This window comes from Cryptotermes secundus, unplaced genomic scaffold (genome assembly GCF_002891405.2).
Source record: "Cryptotermes secundus unplaced genomic scaffold, Csec_1.0 scaffold401, whole genome shotgun sequence".
NCBI classification, from domain to species: domain Eukaryota; kingdom Metazoa; phylum Arthropoda; class Insecta; order Blattodea; family Kalotermitidae; genus Cryptotermes; species Cryptotermes secundus.
In genome coordinates, this window is record NW_019731223.1 from 214,423 (window position 1) to 242,343 (window position 27,921).

Here is a 27,921-nt window from a genome sequence, read left to right on the forward strand (position 1 = left end):
CGCCATCTTTGAGCCGACTGTCTAGATAATGTGGGACCCTCAACGTCTCACAACCTTATGGGCCTTCACGGCCTGGTAAAGAGATAGCTTTACTTTTTCTTTTACTTACCAATAAAAAGACCGTGTCTAGTCACTAAATACGTGAAAATATTATGGCTTCGTCCTGCATCTTGATGTCGAGGCATAAATATATATACCTGTTTCTCTATGGTTCACTCATATGTCTATACCAACCATTAAACTAACATTTAATAGAGCTTCTGTATTAATATTTGTGGCACTTTCTCGAACTTTCTTAATGTTGTATTATATAGGAGAAGTTTAAAGCAATGACGACAAAACTTCTTAGTATTTCAGCCGATTATGAATAGGAAATGCGACAAAAGATAACTATACAGACATCACTGCAGTTATAATTTAAACCCGTTTTAATTGGCCCAAGTAGCAATATGGGTGTACCGAAATGATAAGAATGTTCTACCGCGCTTCCCTTCTAACCTCTTCACAGTCTCTGCTTACTTTCCGAAATGTCTGCCTGCTACTGGTCACCAGACATTTACTTTTAGCATCTCTTTCCGAAGAATCAAGGATCAGACCCTGAGATAATGTTCAAGCTGCTCTGCCTGTCACTGGAATTTGTAATTTATTACCGATCTACCATCTGTAACCGCCCCTAAAAGAATCACAGTGGAATGCACAGACTGAGGAGAGAGAAAGTTTGGAAAGTTTCTGTCTTGAACTGTATTTCCCCCTCCCCCGATAGATGTAAAATGAATTTCATAATCCGGCTGCTGAATGTATGGGTCGTATGGGCATTGCCTAGCCCTTTTTGTATAAACTTCTATTTTTCAAAATAAAAACTGAATATATGAGTTTCGTTGTTAAGGACGTGCAATAGTAGTGACTTCAATACTAAAACCGAGTGACAATTTAAAGATTGTGGTCTTCTGGGTTGTGGCACAGCCTAGCGTTGTTTGTAGATATGAACGTTTAGGAGAAAAATGTTGTTTCCTTCTTCACAGTCGACTCTGAAGATGGATGAATATTCCATCGAAATGTTGCACTTACTTCTAAGGCTACAGGGTGTAACAGTCCGAAAGGTCATAATTGGAAAACTTGTTGCAGTGGAAATTTGAAAACGTGTAATTTTTATGGAAACATTTTCTAAAATCCTTACTTTCTTCACGCCATTAATAAACCTCTGACTTATTATCAATTTTAATGCTTATACGAGTTGGATCTCATTCTATGAATACATTAGAATAAGAAAACATATTCATATCCTGCAGCTGTATGATAATCTAAACTTTCGGCGAATACTGAAATTATTAGAAATCCCAATGTGTAATACATAGGATGTACCGCTACGCTTTAAACAACACGTCAAATTGCTTTACACATGCATGATTTAAACACGGTTAGGGTTGAAACACTAATATCGTATTAGAATAAACACACCGGATTGATAATTAAGTTATTTTAGAAATTGATGCATATCAAAACATGAAGAAAACAGTTTTCTGGGATTTGGCACCGTGTATATGTGGTGTTAACCGACGTTTCGGAGGAACGTATCGCCTCCATCTTCAGGGTAGAAGAAAAAAATATAAGAAATCTGCAAGCGAAGAGATCGTGAGAACCGGTAAAAGCAGACACAGCCTCAAATCTTACATATCAAAACATGTTACAGTTCTGAAAAAATGCGAAATTCGTAAAGCTAAAATATGTATTGCAGATCTAATTGGTTGCTTTAAAATATCATTTTGCAGAATTCTCAAAGGTGTTGTCTTGATTATCGATGGGTTTACGATCCTGCAGCATTTCTTACGTTTACATTCGTTTACAATTATTACAATCAGACTTCAGTGTAATGATGGAAGATGGAGATACTGCAGCCTTGAGTTTTGGGACAATATCAAATTGTGCACGAATCGAAACTGTGGCTGCGAAATATCGAGAAAAAAAGCCACTCGAAGGACACAAGCGTAGGTTGTAATATACTCGTACAGTATGTAGAGAGACGGAGTTCAATAGTGAACCGGTATAGGATTTGGTTAATTTCTTCATGGCTGAGTAAGTATCAATTTCCCAGGAAGACTGTACTCCAAAACTGTTGGCCTTTGAACATAATGTGATAGTTTTAAATAAAAACTAATTTGTTCGAATGACGGGGCACGCGGTAGCGTAGTTGGTTGAGGGGCTATGCTACAAACCGGAAGGTCGCGGGTTCAAGTCCCGATGAGGTAATTGGATTTCTTTCAATTGACCTAATCCTTTCAGCCGCACTATGGCCCTGGGGTTCACTCAGCCTCTAACAGAAATGAGTACCAGGGATTAATTAAATAATTTTCCTGGGGAGTAAAGCGCGGCCGGCGGGTAAGGCTGACAATCTTACCGCCATCTTTGAACCAATTGTCTAGATAATGTGGGACCCTCAACGTCTCATGGCCTGATACAGGGATAGCTTTACTTTTTCTTTTTTTTACTTTTTGTTTAAACGACTCGACCATCTCGAAAAAAAAAACGGCTCAGTGTTCTTGATGTGAAATTTATTTTCTGTCACTTAGAAACACGGACAGCTTCAATAAATTACGATACTTTTAACTTCACATTTTTTTGTTTTGATATTAAAAATAACAGCAATTTCGCAGAATGGATATAAATTATTGTTGCAGTTCTGACATTATATTAGTGGGAAATATCATTTATTTCACTTATTTGTGGCTTATTTAATGTCCCTTTAAATAACTCAGATTATGTAGCCCTAAATAATAGAATGATTAGTTAATTATTAATTTAAATAATAAAGGGTTGGGTTTCGATGTACTATCCCGGAATAAGGAAAACCATTAAGAACCTGTCAGTCGGTCTTCTGGCTGAAATTCAAAACCAGAACCTTCAGAATATTTCGACTGCTGTATATACGGAAATGTTTTTCTGTGTTTGTGTATAGGTAGAGGCCCTGCTACGAGCTTGGGTTGTAGTGCCAAGGGGGAAAAAATATATATACGGTAATGAAACTTCAGTTCCACAAAATGAAGGGACGTTATAGGGTAGCTGAGAAAATTTCGACGTCCTGAGAAGGGGTTAGTTAATTGGATAGTGAACCACACGTAGTGTCGCCCACTGGATGAATTCTGTGGCAACTTTTCTTCTCCTTGGCACTACAGCCCCAGTGGGCCTAGGCCTACCTCCATGAACTTCTCCGTTCACTTCGGTTTTTCCAGATCTTACACATTCGGTATGACTCCTTGGGCGGGTGATCAGCTCGTCGCAATGCCTCTACCAGTATACAAACACAGAAAAACGCATACACATAAACTAAAAATCCATGCCTTGAGTGGAATTCGAACCTACCATCCCGGTTTCCAAGCAAGCGAAAACAGTACAAGCCTTAGACCGCTCGGCTACCGTGACCGGCGAGGAGGCAACTAACCCGGTTAAAATGTCTCACATGTTTAAAAATGCTGGTAATATGTATAAGCAGTGTAAACATTAGAGGCCTCTCAAGAATCTGTTAGTAGCTGAGATGATAAAGAAATTTCTTGTCCTTTATGGAAATCAAGGGTTCATTACCGCGCTGCTCACAAAGCCATCACAGGGCCCTATTCTGAGACAACCGAATCAGTCCACGCCCTCTAAAGCCTCCACCTCCTCACAGATCCACGTTAATGTTATCCTATAATCCATGCTGGAATCTGTTAAACACAGGCCGTGTTCTTAGACCTGGTTTTGGTTTCGCGTGAGGAGAAGTCAAAATGTGGCAAGAAGTAGCGGGGCAGCAGTTGCAGCTACAATGTCTAAGAGAGAGAGGAAGGGTGACGAACTGCAACTCCGGCCCTGTTATAATCCATACACACACACTCACACACTTCAATCCTTATATCAGTTAGTGGATTCGATCAAATTCACCGCAAATTTTAGTGAGAAAAGCCACCAGCAGACAGCAATCTTCTGGTCAAGTGCTCGGATTGAAATCTTATGTACACTTATCGTCATCTTCCTCATCTCTGCTACATGTCTCTTCCATATGACCCTTCCTGATAATTATTTGTGACACCCTAGGGAGCTACCTCAACATGGGGGAAAGTTTTGCATGCCCTGGTCACCTGGAAAGCTACGCTGGCTGGGTCGTAAGCTCCTGGTAGATCAACCATGACAGAGAGGTCGAAACGTAGGGACCACACAGTAGGCAGCACCAGGTTCACCAAGTTTCGCGGTTTGGCATGACATGAGGCTAATAGCCTCACGTGGAAAACAATGTAGGCTAGGCCTGTGTTAAGGTACCTAACGATGCATGATGCATGATGCATGAATGCATGATGATAGATTGCACCTGCCGTAAAAGAAGCTAAACCCTCAGAGGATCAAGCAAAGCAGTATGTAAGAAGTTAAAAAAAGCAATAAAATTCATTGAAGACTACATATTATCACTCTCCTGTTTATATAATTTTCTTCAATTTTCTGTTATTTCTTATATAAGGTTTTGGTCATCTGAGATGTACCGCCATGTAGTTTGGTAAATATGTACCACCGTTTCGAAATTTCAGAACAAATTATTTCTATCCTAAAGTACCCTCAGAAACGTTGGAATCATCCACCAGGTCTCATAGTATCAAATCCTAGCAGACCGTAATATAGAGGCGATCAAACGGTAACGCTTCTGACTTGAATTCGGATGGTTCCCGGTTCGAAAATCGGCCATGAGATCGACTGTCGTGACTGGAACGTTTTAGTGGCCTTCCTCAGCAGTTGCAGGCAAATGTCAGGGTACTACATAAAGTTAGGCCATGACCGCTATCTACTGCATTCTTTCCAACTGATTATTCGGTATCATCCAACCATTCAGCGCTATACGTAAGGTCTGAGTTACTACTGAGAGTGTAATTAAATAATCTAAAAATAAAATGCAAATAACATTGTAATCTTATGTTTTCTTAATGCCAGAGGAAGAGTTCCAGGCGTACACAAAAGCCCTGCACTTACCTGGCACTTGCCATTAATGCACATGTCCAGACTGCCTGGACGACAGCGCGTTCCATCTTGAACCTTAGGAGCCAGTTGCACCACTATGGGTTCCTCCTGTGTCAGAGGTTCACCTGCAGGCCGCCCGCGGCAAGTCAGCGCACAGGGCTCGCTGTCATCGTGATGTGCGGTCCAAAGCAACAGGGCACCCTCGTACGGCACATCGTTGTAGGCCGCGCACTGCTGCTCCCTGAAATCGCCTGACTCCGGGCATGGCTGCAACACGCACAACAAAGACCCTCTCTCAATTCTTTAATATAGCCATGTGTACCACCTATGCACTTATTCACATAACGTAACTTGCATACATTATGCGTAATTATCACAATAAACAGCGATAATTTTAGTAAAAAGTATTAACAGACTGGCCTTTTAATGAGGACGCATAGTGTTTCTGTGAGGTAATAACTGAATTTTAGTTACTTAGATAAATTTCAGGCTTTAAAGTGAAAACCATAAAACTAGTTCCAAATTATTCTCTTCACATTCGGTTCCCGGCTTTCTGACTTGTCACAACATATCCTCCTCTAACATTTCGCCACAGTACGTCATTGGCAAGCCAGTCTCACTATGTTGAAATATAGAATTGACTTCAAGAAGTAAACTGCAGAGTTTAAAGAACAAGGTCATGGGAGGACGAGGAAATATACATACTGTGACATGATTACTTACATATTGTCCGTTGTATATAGCGGGTCAATAAACAATCGAGCCATTGCGAGACAACCGTTCGTCAACAAAAAACAGGCCAAAGAAACGGTGTTTCCTATGCGGTCCGTACCGAGACTATATAGCGAGAGACGTCGAGATGCCTAGACGAACTCATTGACAGTAAATCGTTAGTCTTAAAATAAATTTGACCCTGACTCTGAATGTCTGGAGGGATCGTAAAGACGGTTATTTTCTCAGAAAGCTGCAGCGCGGTCTCAGTTCAATTCATCAGTTAGGGCATGATCTGCTGTGTCAAGCCTAGACTGATAGAGACCTTCTAAAAATTGTGGATACATATATATATATATATATATCGGGTGTCCGGAATAAAGTTATCCAAAATAAAATATTTGTATCTCGGAAAGTAACTGTCATACACGTATCCGGTTTATGTCGTCGGAAAGGGAAACCTTGTTAAGTTCTTTTTCTCATTCCCGGCTTACGCGCATGCGCCGCCACATTTCTGCCACCATGTTAGGAATCACTTGGACGTAGTGATATCTGGGAGATAGATCGACAGAAGTGGCTTGGCCACCTATGTCGCCAGATTTAACCCCACTGAATTTTTTCTTGTGGAGTTATGTGAACAACACTGTCTACCAGGTTAAATCAACGACCTGCAACGCCTGAAAGCCGGAATAAGGGACGCTGTGGCTACGGTAACACCAAACATGCTGGATCGTCTGGATATTTGTCGTGCCACCAAGGGAGCCCACGTTGAAATTTATTGAGAAACTTATATATGCAGAAAAAACTTTGATAGTTTCCCTTTATGGTGGTGTAACCCACAAATGTGTATAATAAAAGCTTTCTGAAATATAATTATTTTATTTTGGATACCTTTCATCCAGACATTCTGTACTAGAGTTTCATGCAAAACTGTAAATAGTAGGTATTCACAAGGAACCGGATTTTTGACAACTGACTGACTCTATAGAACGTCATGTAAAAGTGTAAATTTAAGTAGATGTTGTGTATTACTGAATTTTATCGCGGTAAATGACATACCCATCCTCGTCAAACAGGGATCCCCACATTGACAAAACCGCAACAGTCTCACAGTAACAAAAATCTTGTCTTAGGCCCAAGGTGAAGCTTGACACCAAGACTGACTGGCCGACTGACCGTAGGTTGTGACGTGACTTTGAATGCCTAGGAGGGAACAAAAATCTTGGTCATGGATCTCGAGAAAACTGAAGCCAGGAATGAGTGTTCTGGTGAGAGCCAACAGCAATCTAACCGACCTACATACCAACCGACCGACTTAATCAGTTGTCATAAGTCAGCAATTGTCACGACAAAGTTGCGAACTAGTCGCCATCCAGCGAGGACGTGAGGACGGAAGAAGAGGAATATTCATTGTTAACAGCAGTTACCAGGCAACAACTATTGAGGACATAGAAGACTTTTGTGTGCTGCAGTTACACTGATCTTTAGACTGTGTAAATTCATGAAAGAGTTATAGTTAGCTGCAGTTAAGGTTTATATATATTTAAAAAATCCAACTATCAACCCAAACCTCGTGTCTAATCACTAATACGAGGCAATATCAATTTATAACCTTCGAGGTAACAGAATTGTTGCCAAATTAACCGTTCTCACAGTACTGATACCCTTCGTCTCCAGCATCAAATGAAGTAAGCTTTAGTTAATGGAAATTACGTAAAATAAAACCAAATGCACGCATATTACTAAGGCTTTGCTATACATTCAACGTGACAGCATACCACTTCAGACTAGCCTCGGATACAAGGATCCATATAAATTTTACTGTTCATACAATTCTTTATCATAGTATTTAAATTAAATGAGAATGAAAACCACTTACGTATAATCTCTGAAGCGTAAAATGTCCCAAATGGATCAACTTCGTTACTGTGTGTGGTCATGCATGAATTTACAAGGATTAAGTACAGACGATCTAAGGAACTCGTTATATACAGATGAGTTCGAATATGAAGCCACATATCTGCGGTCAAATTAAGTCAGGAACAAAACCATATGTTCGAATGAAGAAAACTGATAAATTCTTGACGATACTGCAGAAGAGATAAAGACTAGAAACCTCTTCATGCGTCGAACTTATCAAAGGAGTTTCTTTTAGTGTCACGATACCCCCGAGATTGTTCAGTCAGAAACTATGAGCTGTATACCCGAGGTTCGATAAACAAGAGAAAAAATAATTCTCTCATCGCCCATCGCCACAGCGTCAATACCAGCCCTTAGTTCCATCCAGCCTCCTATCCAATATTACTGGGAGTCTTTTTCAAGGGTTAAAGCGGCCAGGATATGTAGCTGACCACTCACGTCCATCTAGTTTCGAGTTTAAATGCCCGTGGAGCTTAGTTACTTTACCGTTTACTGATATGTTAATTCCTATGTAAGGCCTTATGATATTCAGAAGCAGGACACACATTGTTTATTGGGATGCAAGTCAAGATTCTATAATAGTTTTGTAGCAATTGTTGATTTATTTCATTGTCACTACAATGACAGATATCAGGCCGTAACGATTAAATTGGATTCATATCGTAGGCTAACATGTGTTATATGGACGGACAGAGCGAAATTTCTAGACGCTCTGGACAATCGCCAAAACACCTAAACACGAAAGAAATAGAAACATTAACCGGTACTACTGTTGTGGCCGTAGACAATTGTAAGAATGGTTTAAAAGATAACAGTAAAGGTAAAAGTGTCACTTTGCTTAATAAGTTAAGCACTATGGCACAGACACATGGAGGAGTGGCGGTATACCTCCACCATTATTGAACTAAGAACTAGACGGAAGTGAGTGGTCAGCTTCACGCTATAGCCGCTTTATCCCTGAAGAAAGCGCCACCGGTACCAATTATATAGGCGGCTGAGTGGGACCCAGAGCCGGTCTGGAGGCTGTGGAGAAGAGAAAAGTCTTGCCACTCCCAGGTGAGCATTATGTGCAACATGTCAAAAATGCTGAACAGGAAACGTGTAAAGCAGACGAGATCCAGGAGACCACCATCCGATTGGGCCTACGTGACAGCTTATCAGGTGACGACTATTCAAGCAGCGGAGAAACAGTTATGGACGACACAGAAACACTCCCGTGAGCTATAAAGTTGAACGAACATAAAAAAGACGCGTAGACAGCGAAGGTAAGAAATCTACGGTGTTAAGACGTATTTTAGTGACGTCATTTAACTGCGCAGTCTTTTAAAAAATGGTTTCAGATAAATGTTTTAGATTGTAACACGATCTCTATTTATTTTACGTAGGTCATCAATTTAACATAAGACCAGCCATTCTTGAGACATTTCGCCAAGTGTTATCCCAGTGTCATGTAAATTAGGATCCGTGTTCGACAGATATGAGCACAGATTAACCCTTGAGAGTACTGGGTTAACTACTAAGCAGGGCTGTATGTACCAATTACTTTAACATTAAATAAATCTGAATTTTATTCATACATTGTATGAAGAGTGTCACAAGGTTATCAGAACAAAAAACAACCAACTCCCTAAACAACATTAACAGATAGGTAGCAGTACAGTAAACTCAATACGCTTTCTGTGAGGTACGGACTGGATTTTTCTATATTATTAGATAAATCTCATGGTTCAAACCCAGTACCTGAGGGTATAACCGGGCTACCCTGTTCCTGGGGGCTATAAATATGGGGATCTGGCCCTCCAGGTTGGGGGAGTCTTGAATATGAGACAGTAAAATGTGGTCATGAGTCCCGCAGGACTCCGATCTGAGAATGACTGCGGTGGCGATTATCAGCAGCAATTGCAAACTACAGACCCACCTTCTCGTCAGAGAGGATGTAACATAAGGACTACAAACGCAAGTGTTCAGCTGGAAAATAAAATTACTGGTGGTGAGTCTCAAAGGGCTCTTCGCCAAGAGGAACTGATTGGCAGTAAATCACCAGTTGTAAAGTAATTCTGAGTCTGACTCTCGTGATTCAAAGCGGTAAATTTACAAAACTTTGGTACAGACCCCATAGTGACACATGTCACTGTTCTGTAACATCTGAGATGAAACATCCGACAGGCCTGATGAACACTGCTTCGCCTTACTCCTCCACTCTTCACACTTCACACTTTGCGCAAAGAACGCGTTAAGTTGGATTCTGATGTCGTCTCTCATAATTATTGACTGATCGATTGATTCTTCGTTATTTTGACGATATTTTGGACCTACTCTGAGCTCGCCCTTTTTCCTATCCAATGGGTACCAGAGATAATGAAGGTAGAGCTTGAAGCTGACTATTGAACTCCATTTAAAGTCAAAGTCAAAGTTAGACATTCGCGGAGCAGTATGTCCACTCCCTCATATACCTTCATGACGGGGTGCTTAATAAAGCATAGGAATAATGCTGCATTCACTGAGATATTCAGATTATGTAGGGTTTGAGGTTCAAACGTCGAGGAATACGTTGCATTATGAAGGATGGACAGATGGGTAAAGAAGCTACAACGGATTAATTTCTCTCCTAGTATTCAACAAACAGAAGTTTGGCCGTATAACCCGAGGGAAATACATTACTAAGAAGAACTGGGTGCAGACGGAATTAAAACCGTTCTTCAATATAAAGAGTGGATGCAGGCAAGATTCATTTCTTTGAAGACAGGAAATATGGCGGGCTCTTGTGAATGCGGTAATTAACACTTGATTTCCACATAAGGCTGGGATTTTCCTAACTAGCTGAGCAATTATTACCTTCCCAGCATCTTCATTAAAGAAATTCGGATAGCCGGTCTCTGGGCCGGATTATGAATCTGAGATAGCCGAATACCGAACAGAAATACTAACCATACCTCCATAACGTCCGTTAATAAAGCAGTCCGCCTCTGCTAAAACTAAAAGGGTAATAGTCTCATTTTTTTATATCGGCTCTTATAAACACCGTACTTAAACTTCGGGTTCCATAAAACATAAGGAATTTATTGAGCAGCTGAACAACTATTAGCGTCTCAAGGTGTCTTCTCCATGGAACTAGTCAGTTCTGTATCAGGCTTGTGTTACATACACTGCATATGAATAAGGGGGTTACGCATTTGTAGTTCCTGTTATGTACCACGAAGAAATTCATTGCCAGTGATTTTGAGTTTTTGGATGTGAAACATACTATAGCTAACTCTATAAAGCCGAGGTCATCTGCTCTGTTATAGAATAGAGTGAAAGGTTGGGAATGGGGGAGCAAAGTTGAAGATTCTGAAGGGCTGCTCATGTGGTTTGCAGTAAACTCTGAGACGAGGACGAAAGGAATAATGGAACCAATACAACCGCTCGCACATACACACATATATACCTATATATAAGTGTGGGCCTNATCAGACTAATATCCTTATTCCAGAAGGTTAGGTTAGAATCTCTTTAGGGTAAACGCACAATCTTATACCATACGCACCCGCTCGCACATACACACATATATACCTATATATAAGTGTGGGCCTGGCGATCACCTGACTTATCCGTGTGATTTTTACTATTTCACTGTACCAGGTACTAGGTACCAGGTCTACAGTAAAGAAATAGTGTCTGCTCAAGGAGTAGATTACTCTTTGATCAACGAACAGCCGGTCAGCTTGTCAAAAATGTTACTGTCTTGTATACAACTGAAAATTCATGTCAGTGCTCACAAAAGTCATATCGTTAGCCAGATCAATGCAGTCCATAACCTCACAATTAATTCATTTCAGACTTACTTTAATTTTCTTCCTGATTTTTCAATTGCCCTAATCCTTCCAGCAGCACTACGGCTCTGGAGTCGACTCAGCCTCTAATAGGAATACATACCAGGAACCTTCCTGGGGTTAAAGGGCAGCCGGCGCGTAAAGCTGACCTCACCGTCATCTGTGAGCCGAGTGTCTAGAAAATGTGTGAGTCTCACGTCTCACAACCCTATGGATCTCCAAGGCCTGTTACAGGGACAGCTTTTCTTCTCCCTGTCTACGCCTAAAAGGTCTCTCTTCTACAGACTTTCGACTAAAATCCTCTGTCTCTCCTGTTCTTACGTCCCTCACATTTCACTCTTCTTGATTTGGTCATACTCATAATACTTAGTGAAATTTAGCGAAGGATATAAAGTATGAAACTCACTTTATGCACAGTCCTCCTGTTATACTCCATCTGTTATGGGAACGAGGGTACATCATCATTCCGTTAGTAGGGTGCACAGCTACGTCATTACAAAGTGACTAGATTCAATTTTCAATATAATTCCGATATTCAGACATCAGTAGGAAATTCGAGAATGTTTACACAGGACTTAACTTTTGTAAAGGCACCTCCATAAAGTATGATGTACCCTGTTTCGTACAGTAGAGGAATTTAATTTCTCTGTCATAGTTGCAAATATTCTCATCTATTTCTCTTATAAAAACACCCTCAATCTGGGGCCCATGTTCCTTCCTTAGAAGAATAGATCAAGTTGCCCACATATACAAAGTAACGTGTAAAACTGTACTATTTTTTAATTTTTATCTTTCAGGTTTTAGACAGGAGAAGGTAAAGGGAAAGTTAGAAAGTGCAAACTGACGACATATTCCCGGGCCAGTCCGCATGTTTCACCTTTGAACTACTGAATGCATTTCAAATTAGCGCGACATCGGAGGCCACAACTTAATTACTTTTGGGGAAGTTAATACAAGTTCAGTTATATACGAGTAAAATTAAAAAAGTGGCTCACTTTACCTAAAATAATAATAAACTAACTTACTTCAACATGCCGGAAATCGAAGCCGGGACCTCTGGATCTGCAGCCAGAAGCTCTGGCAACTAGAACACAGAGGCTGTCCTACCTAAACACAGGACAACACATATACAAAATAATCGAACCCACGAACCCAATGCCCGAGAGAACGAAGACAGTTCATGCCTTAGGCCGCCCTGCTACTGCGACCGGCTACACTGTAAATCATACCTCATATACAAATACACTATGTGAGAATAACACAGATCCTTGATATTAAATCAGGTGGTACCTAATTACCACTGGGCATTAAAGCGTTAAACCAGTTTCTGTAGAAGGCTTCCATGGTCCAATTTAAGGCACTATCCCGGCAAATATGGCATGAAGATATGTTATGAGTCGTTAAGTGAGTACCAGCAGACAGCTGAACAGAATATTGCCCTGATATGTATGTAATATAAGAAGCGATGGGCTGAACACTACAGCTTAGAATATGCTTTAGATATGCATTGCATCGTGAACGAAGAATTTCACAAATGGGATTTATGTTAAAACTCTGGATACAGTCCAGATCTAACGTTGTATATTATGGTATGTAATTTTCAGTTTCCAACATTTCAAAGGGTGCTACGCATACATGGGTATTTCTTATAAGCATACGTATTTATATCATAACACAAAAGAATATATTACAATATTAAATCTGAAAAACAGCGGTGTTTTTACAATGTATTTCTGTTTTTAAAAGATACTTGCAGCCAACAATTTAAAATGTACCTTGTAAATCACATTCTTCACTGATATTGACATTTAACTGCCTTTCATACGACATTCCTTCTTTCCTCTCCTTTTATATATTTTTCTTTCTTCCCTTTTTTAATTTCATTTCTCCCTCTTGTGCACATTCTTTCACTCTCTTATTCTTTTTCCTTCCATTCATTAACTCGTTTATTTATTCGTTTGAGTATGTGGTCAAAGTCAGTTCCAATCTCTTATCTCACAAAATTCTGCATTTTATTTCATTCCATCCATTGGTACACCTAAAGTGAAACCCATTTTTGACGCGTTTATGGTGAAAAGTTGTAAAAATTCGTCAACTCTTTTGGCTATATATGTCTGCCTGTATCTGTCCGTATGTAGTAACTCAAGAACCGGTTAACGGACTTTCTTGAAGTATAACATTGCGATCATGGAAGGTTCTACTAAAATGTTGTTGACATGTTACAATTTTGACTGAAATCGAAAAAAAATAATACATTTTAGATGGTGACCTACAAGCGTTTCTGTTCGTATATGAAGGCATCTCGCTAAATAATTAACGATGCGAAGAAAAAAAAGTTTCGAACGAAACTTGTGAAGAAAAGTGGAATATACATTTTAATCCAAATACACATTTTCCACAAATCTTGTGGTTTCCGAGAAATGAAAAGAAAAGGGAGAAAAAACGCGTGTATTGACAGTCAATGTTTACATTTCTTAACTTGCTGCATGTTTTCTTAAAGAGGGAAGTATCATTTCTGAGAAACACATGATAAGAGCATATAAATAAGGAGAGAGTGAGCAAAGGCTGCAGAGAACTCAGTCTTCCTACACTATGGCTGTTCCTTTAAAGCAAGAATTTTCCTGCAGTTAAAGCAAGTGTCACGTAACTTCGAACAAGGACAAGAGTAACCTTGAATGCGCAGAAGAAAAATTTCTGCGCATTCAAGGTTACTCTTGGCCTTGTACGAAGTTACGTGACACTTGCTTTACACAGGAGCCATCCATATTTTGAAGTTAGATACCATGTCAGATAGAGAGGATATAATGAACTTAGTAAATATATAAATCTATTATAACTGACTCTTACTGAGTTTCTCGTTATGGTGATACTGTTATTATATCATGAACAGTAATTACCGAAATTCACGGTCCAGTGAGCAGCAATCATTTTCGGTAGTCAGGAGGTCTCGGGCTCAATCTCTATCCGGGGCCAAATATCCCACTGGTGAATTTTTGTTTCCTTCAGACCCTTCAGACAAACGCGGGAGCAGCAGCCGTCTCCAATTAGGACATGAAATCCTTCTTCCACAACCTTTCCAATTCATTATCAACTAAACATCTTACAGTTCGAAGCTACAGAGTCTGATAAAGTGAGAACGTCTTGATGTAAATGACAAAATAAATATTCGAATATAATATATAACGAGATTGTTACAGTACAGAGAGCGTTAGGCAAAATGGGCTATATATATACTAATATGCTAATAATATTCCTGCTGAATTATGTATTGCGACAAGCCCAAATACATAATGTGTTAATTATGATTAAGCTCAAAAATGTATTTATGTTCTTATGTAAAACTGAATTTATATTTAATGTATATTTACATACAAGTATACGTATACATTGAAATGGGAGGAAGCTTCGTTTAATTATTAGTGATATTAAGAAACTTCCGCAGTCTTCATGTGTGTTCGGAAAACCATTGTTGGCTATTCGGTAATCTTCGTGTGTATTCGGAAGGCGACTATTCACTGCTGTAAATAGGGCCTACAAAATGTGTAGAGCGTCAGAATGCTTGCTTAGTTATCTACAATCCATGAGCCTTACGGGAAATTACATGGATAAAAATTCAATAATCATTTATATCTGTAACGTCTGTTCGACATATTTTGTCTGTGATAAATATTTAACAAATTATGCTTGACACATGCGTAGAGACGTATGAAGGTCCTCACTTGGAGTTGTTGTTTTTTTATTTTCGACCGATTTTAAGGAAAATTTCATCGCCCAGATAAATTTTTGTAAATCCCAATATGAAACATAAGGAAAATCCGTTCAGCGATTCTTGAATTGTTTTATACATTCAGAATGAACTTAATAGGTTAAGAGGAGCTATGCAGGGTTGCGAATGCTTCTAAAATGTATGTTTTTTTTTGTTNCCCCCCCCTTCAGATACAGTGAAAGTGATCGAAGTAGGACGGTTGAGATTGCTGTACACCTTTTTAGAAGACAGGAACAGAACACTTGCTGGAAGTTAACTCTACATAAACCAGAGGGTACGGGATGACTAGGCAGACCTGCTATCAGGTGGCTGGATTCAGTTGCAGAAGATTTGAAGACAATGGGCTTTAGAAATTGGAGACCGAAGTCACAGTATCGGCACCAAAGGAGAACGATTGTAAAAGAGGCCAAGGTTTATCACGGATTTTAGCGCCCGTAGAGGAGGAAAGAGGACGAGGAAGATGAGTTTGTTTTTCGTACCACTGGGCTAACAGGGAACACACAAAGATTATGCGAAATTTATTCTTTATTTTTGCCAGTATGGAAGACTGTGGCCAAGGCTGTTACAGGGTTGTGCTAATATTGCCACAGAATTCTGGATGTATTTCAAATTTCCGTTCACATTTCTTACTTACATGAGATAACTTTAATTTTTAATATAATGTTATTCCTTCTTTAAATTTGTAGATATTATGTATTGTGATACTGTAAAGGAAATCAGCCATATTTTACAAGAAATGTGAAAGAAGCTTTCGCCTGTAAAAAAATAAACACTCATAATCATTCATGTGCCGGTCACGATAGCCGAGCGGTCTAAGGCATGTATTGTCTTCGCTCGCTTGGAAACCGGGATCGTGGGTTCGAATCCCACTCAGGGGCATGGATGTTTAGTTTGTGTGTGTGCGTTTTTCTGTATTTGTGTACAGGTAGAGGCCTTGGGACGAGCTGATCACTCGCCCAAGGTGTCCTACCGAAGTGAACGGAGAAGTTCATGGAGGTAGGCCCAGGCCCACTGGGGCTGTAGTGCCAAGGAAAAAAAAAATAATTCGTGTATATCTCCGCTTTCTTATTCTCTGTCCTACTGTACAGGATGTCCGGAAAAACGGTATCCAAAATGAAATCATTATATCTCAGAAAGAATTTATTATACACATTAATGGGTTACACCATTACAAAGGGAAATTATTATTTTTTTTTTCTGAGTATATAACGACAAATATCCAGGCTTGAAGGATGTTTGGTGTTATCATAGCCACAGCGTCCCTTATGAGGGCTTTCAGGTGTTGAAGATCGTTGATCTTCACCTGGCAGACAATGTTCTTCACATAACCCCACAAGAAAATATCCACTGCGGTTAAATCTGGCGACCTAGGGGGCCAAGCGATTGGTCCACCTCTGCCAATTCATATCCCAGCCATCTCTCTGTCCAGGTGATTCCCAACATGGTGGAAAAAATGTGGCGGCGCATGCGCGTAAGCCGGGTATAAAAAAAAACTTTCCAGAGATTTAAACTAGTACTTGTCAAATGTCGTTATTGCAACGGGCCTGTTACTTTACTGTACTCAGTTTATATGTACTCCTTGCACAAATTCGATAACAATAATAATGATGAGATTATACACGTCCACAGGTTTCATCTACGAAACTATTATATGCATTTGATTAAATTCAACACGATTAAGAAAACGGTCGACTGAAGTCATCGACAAGCTGAAATTCAGGCATTTCCTGCTATAGAAACATAAATATAACTCAGAATTAAAGTATTTAGGAGCGGGATGTAATATTTAGTGATTTATTATAATCAACTGCGATTTAACTCGGGCACTTTTAGGCAGTAACGTCATCGTTAATTCCCGAAAGCTTATTAATACTGCCTCACTAATTAAGAGAACACTAGAGATAGTATGTCTTTAATTTATAAAATTAATAAGGAGAAAGAAGGGCTCTCCGATAAATAAGGGAGGTCCGACCTATTAACATTCCTGCGCCTCTAAAAATCAAGTTTTTTTCTAGGTACGATATCTCGATGTAGGTTGAATAGTATGCTCATGAAACTTTTCAAGCCTGAAAGTAACTTAAATAATACATTAAAATTCAATACCTGCCTCACAGACATCGAAATTCATCACTATTACAGCACGAACTGATTATTTCTGTTTAGAGAAATAAACTCTATTTACTGTGAAAACCATATAAGCACACAAAGTCCATCCATTCTATAACCCAGGGTACGTCATGCCTGTGTAGGCAACCTTACGGACGGAAAATCCTGTGGAATTATATCTGAATTTCCCTCCGACATACGTGTATAATAACGGAAGCACATTGAAAATTAAATCTACTTTTCCTAAGGGTGGCAAAGGCCTACGACACTGACGATGACCTACCCTCCTTCCCATGATGGAGTACAAACGCAATACGGGAAAAGTGTAGACCTCTAAATGTTAAAGCCGTGTCATAACTCAGAAGACCAGAATATGAATCTTTACAGCTCCGAAAATCTAAAATCTATATTACATCGTCATTTCTCATGTGAGTGTCAGTTAAAAAATAAGTAATAAACAAACAATAGCATAAATCTGCATACTACCTGTTTCATGATGACTTCTCGCTTGGCTTATCCTTCGACCTTCCAGATTGAGTTAAAATGTTCCTCTAAAACGTCTGTTGACTTTCAATGGACTATATGCATTATCTCCAAGAAGATGGAATTTTATAGGTTACTGTCTTTTTATATCATGTGTAAAGACTCTGCCTGTAGCCCAGGTTACACAGAGTCGAACGCTAGAAAGATGTATAATTATTGGATAATAAATTAAATGGAATATGGAAGGAAGTGGTCGTGGCCTACTCTGAGGTACAGTTGCCTGCAGGGACTGATGGATACCAAGAATCCCTCAGCAAAGAAAGTTAGTTTCTGGATTGAGATTTAAATCCAGGAATTAATTAATACCAAACAAGACTCCTACACAGTCAACGTGCATCTCGGTAACTTTACAGATCTCACAGTTAAGCAAACAAAGGCCGTGTACCACCCATCAGTTCGGACATACAACAGGTACCTGAAACATCGACCTACAGTTCAAATATTCATATTAAATCGGGTGGTAGTGAATAAGGTTATAAACGTAGATTAAAACTTCGCTTTGTTTCGCCATACCAGTAGCTCTAGCCCAAAGGCTAAATACGTTTACCGACACTGCAGATTGACTGGACGATTAAACGACTGGAACGTGGTATCGATTCAATAAAACGAATTCAACAGAATGATCACTTAGTCAGTCGGAAACTGTTTCACTCTTCAGATATGACATTGGTTACGAAATTTCCACCGAACGTGGAAGTCGAATGGATAGTACCTCTGTATCGTATCCAGTGGGTCCTGTATTCAAAACTCGACGAGGATATTGGTTATCATAACTCACATTTTTCAGAATCTTCAGCACACCCCCTCGTACATTTCGGAACACAACCTTAATTAAGGGTACTACTCTTTTTTGCTAGTGGGGTGGGACTAAGTCCCTTGTACTGCGGCCACTTCTGGTCTATTGTACCAGCCCCAGATGATAGGAAGGGTGATTGTGGAGCAATTGGTCGAATGAAGATTGGAAGAGGAAACCGAAGTACCCGCAGATTGCCTGCCCCAGCGCCACTTTGTCTACCACATATCCCACTTGACCAGACTCGGGATCGAACCCGGGCCGCCGCGGTGGGAAGCCAGAGACTAACCGCTTGAGCTATGACGCGGCCCCAATTAAGATTACTACCTTTTGTTTCCACATCTCTTGCATCTCCTTCTTTAGGGACCTTCTTATAATTTGACACAATACAAGTAGAGTTGCGATACTGGTTTCCTCTTTAAGTCGACCATAAATAAATGGAAGAAAACTATCATCCTGGATATTTTCCTTCGAAATGTCCTTTGGCTTTCAACGAACTATACGGCGTTATATCCCAGAACATTGTATTCTTCACACTCACCGGTGTGAGAACCCCAAATCCTGACTGAATGACCAACTTCATGGAACTGAGCCCTTTTTAAAATGACCCCAATTGTGCAGCTACTCAAGAACTTCCCACCATTTTATGGAACCCGAAGATTCATTACTGTGTTCACAAGAGACCTCCACTGGTTCCTATCCTGAGCCAGATCGATCCAGTCCATACACCCTCTTCCTATCTCTCCAAGATTCATTTTAATATTGTCTACCCACCTACGCCTTGGCCTTCCCAGTGGTCTCCTTCCTTCTGGATTTCGCACCAATGTCCTATATGCATTCCTTTTCGTCCCCATTCGTGCTACACGTCCTACCCACCCCATCCTTCTTGACTTGATCATTCTAATTATACTTGGAGAAGAGTACAAGTTATGAAGTTCCTCATTATGCAGTTTTCTCCAACCTCCTGTCACTTCATCTCTCTTCGGTCCAAATATTCTCCTCAACACCCTGTTCTCAAATCCCTCAGTCTATGTTCCTCCCTTAATGTCAGAGACCAAGTTTCACACCCATACAGAACCACAGGCAAAATTATAGTTCTGTATATTCTAATTTTTATGTTTTGGGACAGCAGACGGGAAGACACAGGGTTCTGGGCTGAATGGTAGCAAGCATTACCCGAGTTCAATGGCCTCTTAATTTCCTTCTCAATCAGGTTTTAATTTGTTATCGTCGTTCCCAAATATGTGAACTGTGCCACGTTTTCAAAACATCTGTTTCCTATCTTTATGTCATTATTTTGCCCTGCATTTTGGTGACGAGAGCATTGCAAATGTAAAAGCAAAGGTAAAACAGTCCCTTTGCTTAATTAATTAAGCATCATGCCATGAAGACGTATGGGGGGTGTGAAAGTATAGCTCCACCACTCTTGACCTCTGCAGTATATTATTATTTAACTGCAAATGGGGTTTCACCTGGTGGCAGTGCTACTACAATACAACAGACAAATAGCACACATACACACGTTCAAACAATACACAGCACATAAATGAAAAGTGAAACACGCTGTAAAACTAAACTACACACTACACATGCTATCATAACTAACAGCAATGAATGCGTAATTTCATGTTCTCATTTTCCCTTCATTTCGCTTCACTACCCTCATGTAATCCTCCCACCCTTAACACCCTTCTCTTCACTTCACTTCACTCTACTGCCTTTTTCTTTTGCAGAGAGGTCAGCTTCACTCTCCGGCTGCTTTACTCCCGGGAAACAGCCATAGGTACCCATTGGATAGGAGGCAGGGTGGGCCCCAGAGACGGTCTGGACCCTGTGCCAGGAACCGAACCCCTACTGCCCAGGCTTTAGCCCGTCGCTAATCCGACTGAGCTATCCCGGCTCCTGGTTGCAATTGTAAAAACATAGTATTATTATTAATTATTATTATTTATTTGGGGCAAGAATATATAATAATAACAGATTTTATATACCTTCCAATTTTAGACGTAAACTAAAATATACTGCATGTTATAATTATTGATATAAATATTTCGTACATATGAGTCGGGACAGGGTAGTCGGCAGAGCGACTGGCTATGGGCTGGACGACCGAGGGGTCGGAGTTCGAGTCCCGGTACCGGCAAGAATACTCTGTTCTCAAAATCGTCCAAACCGGCTCTGAGGTCCATCCAAATTCTTTTATAATGTGTACCGGGGGGTTTTTTCCCCGGGGGTAAAGCGGATGGGGCGTGAAACTGACCACTCATCTCCAACTAGTGTCGAGGTCAAGAAAAGCTGGATCTATATATCCACTCCCCTATACGCCTTCATGGCGTTGTGCTTAATTAGTTAATCACAAGAAAATTTTTATATTTCGCACATAATTCGCATTTATATTGTATGATCTACCTCACATGCCTATCTCGAATAGCCAATTTCTTATCTCCATCAAACCGAAAAATAAATATAGATTTCATACAGTCAGCATGACAGGGTTTCACTTTATACAACAGTGCATACCGAATTTTTGACAAAATTTTATGCAGATATCTTAGAACCCACACATGATTAACACTACATGATACACTATCAAGAATAAAAGGGGCAGTATACTCGTCCGAAACGTCGATAATCACTTGCATTACATAATATCATAATTCAGGTTGCCATACTACGTTTGTTGACAAATTCTATATATACGAACTAGGTGTCGGACCCATGTCCGAGAGAAGAGAGATCTGTGTAACTCCCTGGCCTGTAGTCCGCAAGCGAACTTTACCGACCGAGCGACCGCCGCTTGTCGGCGAAGTTAGTGCCAGCTTTTGCGGATAGAGGATGTCATGTGGTCAGGGCAAGGGATCCCCATGGCCGTTAATCTCAGTTTTCTAAACCAGAGCCGCTATTTCCTTGAAATACCCCCACTCAATTATCTTCACGAGGCTGAGTGAAAATTTGGAAGCGTCAGGAATCGAACCCGGGACCTCTGGATCTGTAGGCGGGAATCTGACCAATAGACCACAGAGATCTGTGTAAACAACATAAAAACAGATATTCTCGCCCGACCCCCGACCTGCGAGCGGTTGTGAAAGCCGTGTATAGCATAGCACGTCCCCTGACGATGATAAAGTTGAAAACCGGGCTGGGTCCACTTGTGAAAAGAAGGAATATCTGAGAGAAAAAGATGGACGGATAAAATAAAAGAAGAATCGAAATAAAGTTCAGCCCCTTGGTCGAGATACTGTCGTATGAAGATAAAAGTTCCATCCTCTGAAATTGGATTGCTCGGAAGCTGTTTCCATAACACAGCCGCGCTTGTACACCCAGAACTGGACTTCCTGTTCCGTCGAGGTTGCCGACCGCGACTTCTTACTGACGCTGCGAACGTGCGTACGTGTGGCGTATGCATGTTTATTTCTCAGTAAAATACTGCAAATTGACAATTCTGAACCGTAGAGAATACCGCGATACTTTGAATTCAGGAGGTTGTGGCTGCACACCTTGGCCTACACACAGCCCATCCTGGCTGACCTATTGTTTTTCTCAGCACCTCCGAGAAAATACCGGGTCATTGCGTCGAAACAGGCCACGAACGCTTTCTTCCACACCATTTCCAATTCAATATCCAGCAGTCATCATATTCTACCTACCTACCTACCTACCTACTCACCTGCCTACCTACCTACCCACCCACCCACCTACCTACTCACCTGCTTACCTACCTACCTACCTACCTATCTATCTATAAACAGAGGCTGTGTTTTCTGTGTGTTCTGTGCCGAAGGGTTATAAAAGGACACAAAAGTCGCGACCGAGTAGAGTAGCAGCAGCAGTGACGTGAAGAGACGAGTTTCGGGACACCAGCCTGCCAGGATATGAGCTCGGAATTAAATTGAGTCGAGTCTTCGGAATTTGCAGCTGTAGAATAATGACAAGAAGGGAATTAAACTTTGATAAGAAGATTTCATATGTGATTTTAAGTGACAGCGAGACTGTTATAAATCCGTTGCCAGGATAAATCTAGTGAAGACTGGGTACTCTCGTGCGTATAACGGTGAACTGTAAAATGTGTAGAATAGCGATAGCGCTGTGTTTCCTTTAGTCTCGAGTTGTGTGAATGTTTCAGGTGCAATAAATCTAATTATCCAATCAGAAACTCGTCTTATAAGACACACCTACACGTGGCAATCATCCGGTCATATGATGCGCGTGTTTCCAGTTGTCTGACGTCCAGGTTTTACGGTCGTGACGCCATCGTGTACACATCTAAGCATTACTTTCAGTAATCAAAGGTTTAGCAATTGCAGCCCTGACGTGGATGTTGCATTTGTGAATCTCACACTGGAGAGTTTTTGTGGAAACAGGGGTTTCTAGATGGATATTCAGTTCTGCTGTCCTGTCACCTTTGTTTCAGTAGTTCTGTGATTTGTACAACCATCCTCAATGTACGACGAACTCTTTCTGTCAATGTTGAATTTTGTCCACTGTTCCTCTTCACTGATGTTGCCTTCCCACGATTCATGAATGCCAACATAACCTTAGAAACTGTCGCCCTCGATACACCTAATAATGAGGCAGTTTTGTCACAGATGCGTCAGCTAAACGCTTACCAGCAATCCGTTCTGTTTCAGAGTCGGACAAGTCTCCTATTTTCCCATTCTTTCACAGGACTGTCACTCAACACAATCACTAATGCACAGGCACAATCACTACAGAGCTGTTGTCGATCAGACTTTGAAGCAACCCTTACAGAATTTACTTCTAAACAAAACTAGGTCAGCCTTGCACCATGGGCTTGTTGCAGATGGCATTACAGACTCAGCGAATAATATCATGGGCCTAAGTACAACGAAGCCGGTCACGGTATGTACTGTCTTCGTTCGCTTGGAAACCGGGATCGTGGGTTCGAATCCCACTCAGGGCGTGTGTGCGTTTTTCTGTGTTTGTGTACAGGTAGAGGCCTTGAGACGAGCTGATCACCCCCCCCCAAGGAGTTCTGCCGATCTAGAAAAAAACGAAGTGAACGGAGAAGTTCATGGAGGTAGTCCTAGGCCCACTGGGGCTGTAGTGCCAAGGTAAAAAGAAAGTACAACGAAAGGAGATAAAGAACTAGCTTATTGGTCTCTTATTATTCATTGACTGACTCCAATGCAGAAACGCACTTGTTAATGCACCGCCATGTAAGGATTTTAAGCCTCGGAGCAATCACTTGGCGTTCTGTGACATGAAGTACCGACAACTTCAACAAACAAGCGAAAGGTATCCTCATCATTTTCATCAGGCGAAATTAAGGAGCTATTGAGACGTGGAGTATTTGCTTGCAATATCATTGCTTGTGTAACTAATGTACACAAAGATGTTATCTGAACAGAGGCCCTCGTTCCTTAGCTGTCCCAAGAGAGTGAGGAATGGAAAGAGGCTGAGGGAGATGCCTAACCAGCTCCTACACGGATCGCATGAGAGAACGTGGACAACTTACGTTGCCAAAGACTAACTGTTCTCTTACGGGAACTACCTGAGAAAACTCAAAAGTTTCATTTTGACGCTAAGGGTCACAAAGTTTCCGAGAGGATGCATAAGTTTTAGGGGATGTTATGGTTCTTTTACATGATGAAAGTTGCTCAAATGGCGGCCGCCGACTTCATTTCATGTTCTACACCGCCTGGCTATGTTATGCTGAACTCTTTGAAAGATTCCCAGCATATCCCGGATTGATCAAGCTGCTACTGCAATTCTTGCCACAAGATCATGTCGTGTCTCCACTGGAGTCTCGTACACTGGGCATTGCATGTGCCCCCAGCGAAAGAAATCCAATGGAGTTAAGTCAAGGGAGCGAGGGGGCCAGGTTATTGGGCCTCCGCGTCTGATCCATCTGTTGCCAAAAGTTTCATCCAAATACTCACAGACGACATTAGTGCAGAATACCGGGGCGCCATCATGCTCGAACCACATTTCACGATGGACTTCCAAAGGCACCATCTTCAGCAACTCGGGTAAGGTCTCTTGTAGAAATGTTAGGTAAATGTCACCAGTAAGCCATAGAGGCAAGAGGTAAGGGCGTCGTCCTTCACATTTCAGAGGCCCTAACGCGTAAACAAAGCGCTTCCGGACATGGGTGTTGTAACATATTTATTTACACCCTATATATATATGTATATATATACCATATACATGTACATGTATGTATATATTAGATTAACTGAGAAGAACTGGAAGAAGACGGTATATTTTAAGTTACAGTGCCAGGTTTCCTGCTGTTCTGATCAAGCTGTACACTTGTCGCCTTGCAACGTTCTGCTTCGTGAAGACAAACCATCTGGGATTCAAATCTGTACCCTCGCTACAGCATGACAGCAACCGATCCCCTAGGTACTCCTCTATTCCCAGCAGAGAATGATACAGTGTTGAGCTGTCTGCATTATCTAGGGGTGCTATTCAAACGACTGCCAACAACAATGAAGGACCAAGAAACTAAACTGCGCAAGACCTTTACAGCAGTTATTTTCTATTTCTGTTAAGGCTGGGAAAAACGATGTCCATAGAATCAGGAAATTTCTTGTTCAATTGAAGGAAGACTCTGTACCATAGAATTAGTAATCGCTTTAACGCAGAGTGGTAATTATATATACGGTCAGCTTTAAGGTTAAAAATCTGTGCTTTGCTAACAATATATTTAAGGTTTAAAATGATTCTCGTAACAAACTACGGTAATGTCCCTGAAGAAAATTAAATGACTGAACTTTAAAGTGGGGCGTAGTGTTTTCTGCGAGGTAGGAACTGAATTTATTAATACTGTCTAGCTGAAATAACGCTTCAATTCATATGAACATGCGGTAATTTCTTTCCTGAAAAAGGTGAAGAAGGTGCTATAAAACAAATATAGCTGTCCTCGAATTAAGCTAAATATTCACCAAATTAAGAATATCTCATACAACAGACGTATGAAATTACTTCAAGAACACCAATAAGAAAGTAAAATAGAAACAGCGTTGAAGGTGTAAAAAGGCATAGCAGCGTCGATAGTATTAAATGGCAGTGGACACTCAACTTTGAACTTTAAGTACTGGAAGGGACACTGGCAGTTAGGATGACTTTTTTAAGGACTGTGAACATTTTCAGCAAAATGGATTGGACAGGGAAATAAAATATAAGGACTGAATTATAAATTTTGTCACTAATCTAACAATAAAAGAAAATACAGAAAAATGTAATGGACATCTCAAAAAAATATACGAAACCCGCGCTCCTGAACGAATACTAACTTATGAGTATATGGCAGAAGAGACAGAACAAAACCTCAAAAGAGATCGAGTTACAAATGAGGCCGAAATGGCATTAAGCCTAATATTTGGAATAAAAAAAGTCGATTAAAATGTAGATCATAATGAGGTCTAGAATTGTAATGTATTAGAAAAGGGTAGAATTATTTTAACAACAAAACTGTTTTGAAGAAATGAACGCCAAAATCGTATACTTTTAAAATTCGGCGTATGAGAAATTCGCTAAAAGCTTCCGAACAATTCCGAGTATCAGCCATGTCGATCCGTAATAAAATCAACCTAAGACCATAAATGGACTTTTCATTCTAAATTGTATACATTAACAAAATTTTATAAAAATAATGCAATTAAGCTATAGAAAACGTCGCAGAAATTTTATGTCCTACATTAAGGACTGTATAGCAGTCTTGTTAAACATCTTTAAAAATTCCATTAACCGAACCGTTGTCAGTTCCAGCGTCTTATATTCAACCGCTCCAATTGTGTATAGTTGCGTGAGTGAGACCAATATTTTATCCATAGAAACCAACATCAGTATAGTCGGAGCAGGTTACTGTAGCGATAATGCTCTATTCTGGAATACCATGAGGTATTCACTTCGAATCTCAGCTGAATGACAATTGTTCTGGCTGAGATTTTCAGTGGTGTTCCTGAGTGTCTCTAGGCGAATCACAAAATACTTTACTAAAATACAAAAAAAAAACTCATACACTCATCAATCAGGTTCATTTTCCTATTTCATTTTACGCTACATAACTTACGCAGTAGAAACAGTTTCATTCAAAAAATCAATTAATCAATGAATACTAAGAGGCAGTTATAATCCTGTAGCAGCTCCGTGCAGTGACACGTGACTGCTGACGTCATCTAAGAGACGATGCCACCAGTTGGCATCCAGCACGCCTCAAGACACGTGTACAGGCATGAGCATTGCACCGTCAGTTTTGTTTTGCAACCAGATCCTTGAAGCAGGGTCGTGGTTCAGAAACTTAGCTCTTCTAAACGTCTCCTCTTTATGGAACGCAAGTGTCATGACCGTACCAAACAGAACCCGCCCGTGGTCATTATCCTGTGCCAGATAAATCCAACACACAGCTTCATACCTTGTTACCATAAGACGCTTTTAGTATTATCCTTGAATCTACACCCGTCTTGTTCAGATTTATAGACTAAAATACGCATATGTGCTGCACATTCGTACTATTTATTTCTTATCACTTTCAAAATGGACCTACTTAGTGAAGAACATAAATTCTGAAGCTCCTCATTATGAAGTTTTCTCCAGCCTCGTCTCCCTTCCACTTCCTGGGGTCCAAAATTCTCCTCAGCACCCCAACCCCCAAGCACTCCGTATTAGTGTATCATCCCCATCTTCACACAATTATAAGCAACTCCATAATCAGAATTACTGGGCTTTCGGACTTTGTCCATGGTCCGGTATTCTAGAAACTAGAAAACGTTTTGGAAACTGGGTCTGTTTCCTTTCTCAGGTGAAGGGGGAAGACACCTACTTAGTTGGGCCCCTTAAAAAGAGCTAACCTCAATCACTGGACAACCACTGTCAGATTAGTTAAGTTTTCTAGTTTCTAAAATACCGGAAAATGGACGAAGTCCAAAACCCAGAAATTCATCGCCACAACCCTTTGGAACCAACTCCATAATTACTATACAGTATCATGCTCTGATAACCAACAACGTACATGCTACTCTTCTCTTTTTATAGCTTTAATATACAAATGTATATATATATATATTAATATACAATGTATTTCGAAATTCCAAATGAAGTAGGGATCCAAATCTATATATAAAATAATATCGTTACGGTACTGCGTGAGATTATGGTAATACAGCGAGGTGCACGCGCTACTTGCATGTAGTACAAAAATTGCCCGTACATGAATCTGTCAGCATGATTTGCTCGCAATTTTCATGAAAAATGCTTACTTGTAAGACCTACAAAATCCATATTTTGAATTCATTTCAGTACTCGATTTTATGACCGGACTGCAAGTAGGA

General features: G+C 40.4%; 1 protein-coding gene across 15 annotated transcripts in view; it reads right to left on the reverse strand.

Moving 5' to 3' along the window:
* The window catches only part of LOC111866505 (protein madd-4), a 669,679-nt gene that overhangs the window by 147,319 nt on the left and 494,439 nt on the right, over positions 1 to 27,921 (reverse strand). For all 15 annotated transcript variants that reach the window (XR_004513226.1, XR_004513225.1, XR_004513224.1 and 12 more), the window contains exon 6: positions 4,987 to 5,241. Coding sequence is in view for 11 of the 15 variants with exons in the window: in XM_033752289.1 (XP_033608180.1) it covers positions 4,987 to 5,241 (255 nt within the window). In the remaining 4 variants the exon portion in view is untranslated. The remainder of the gene's footprint in view (positions 1 to 4,986; positions 5,242 to 27,921) is intronic.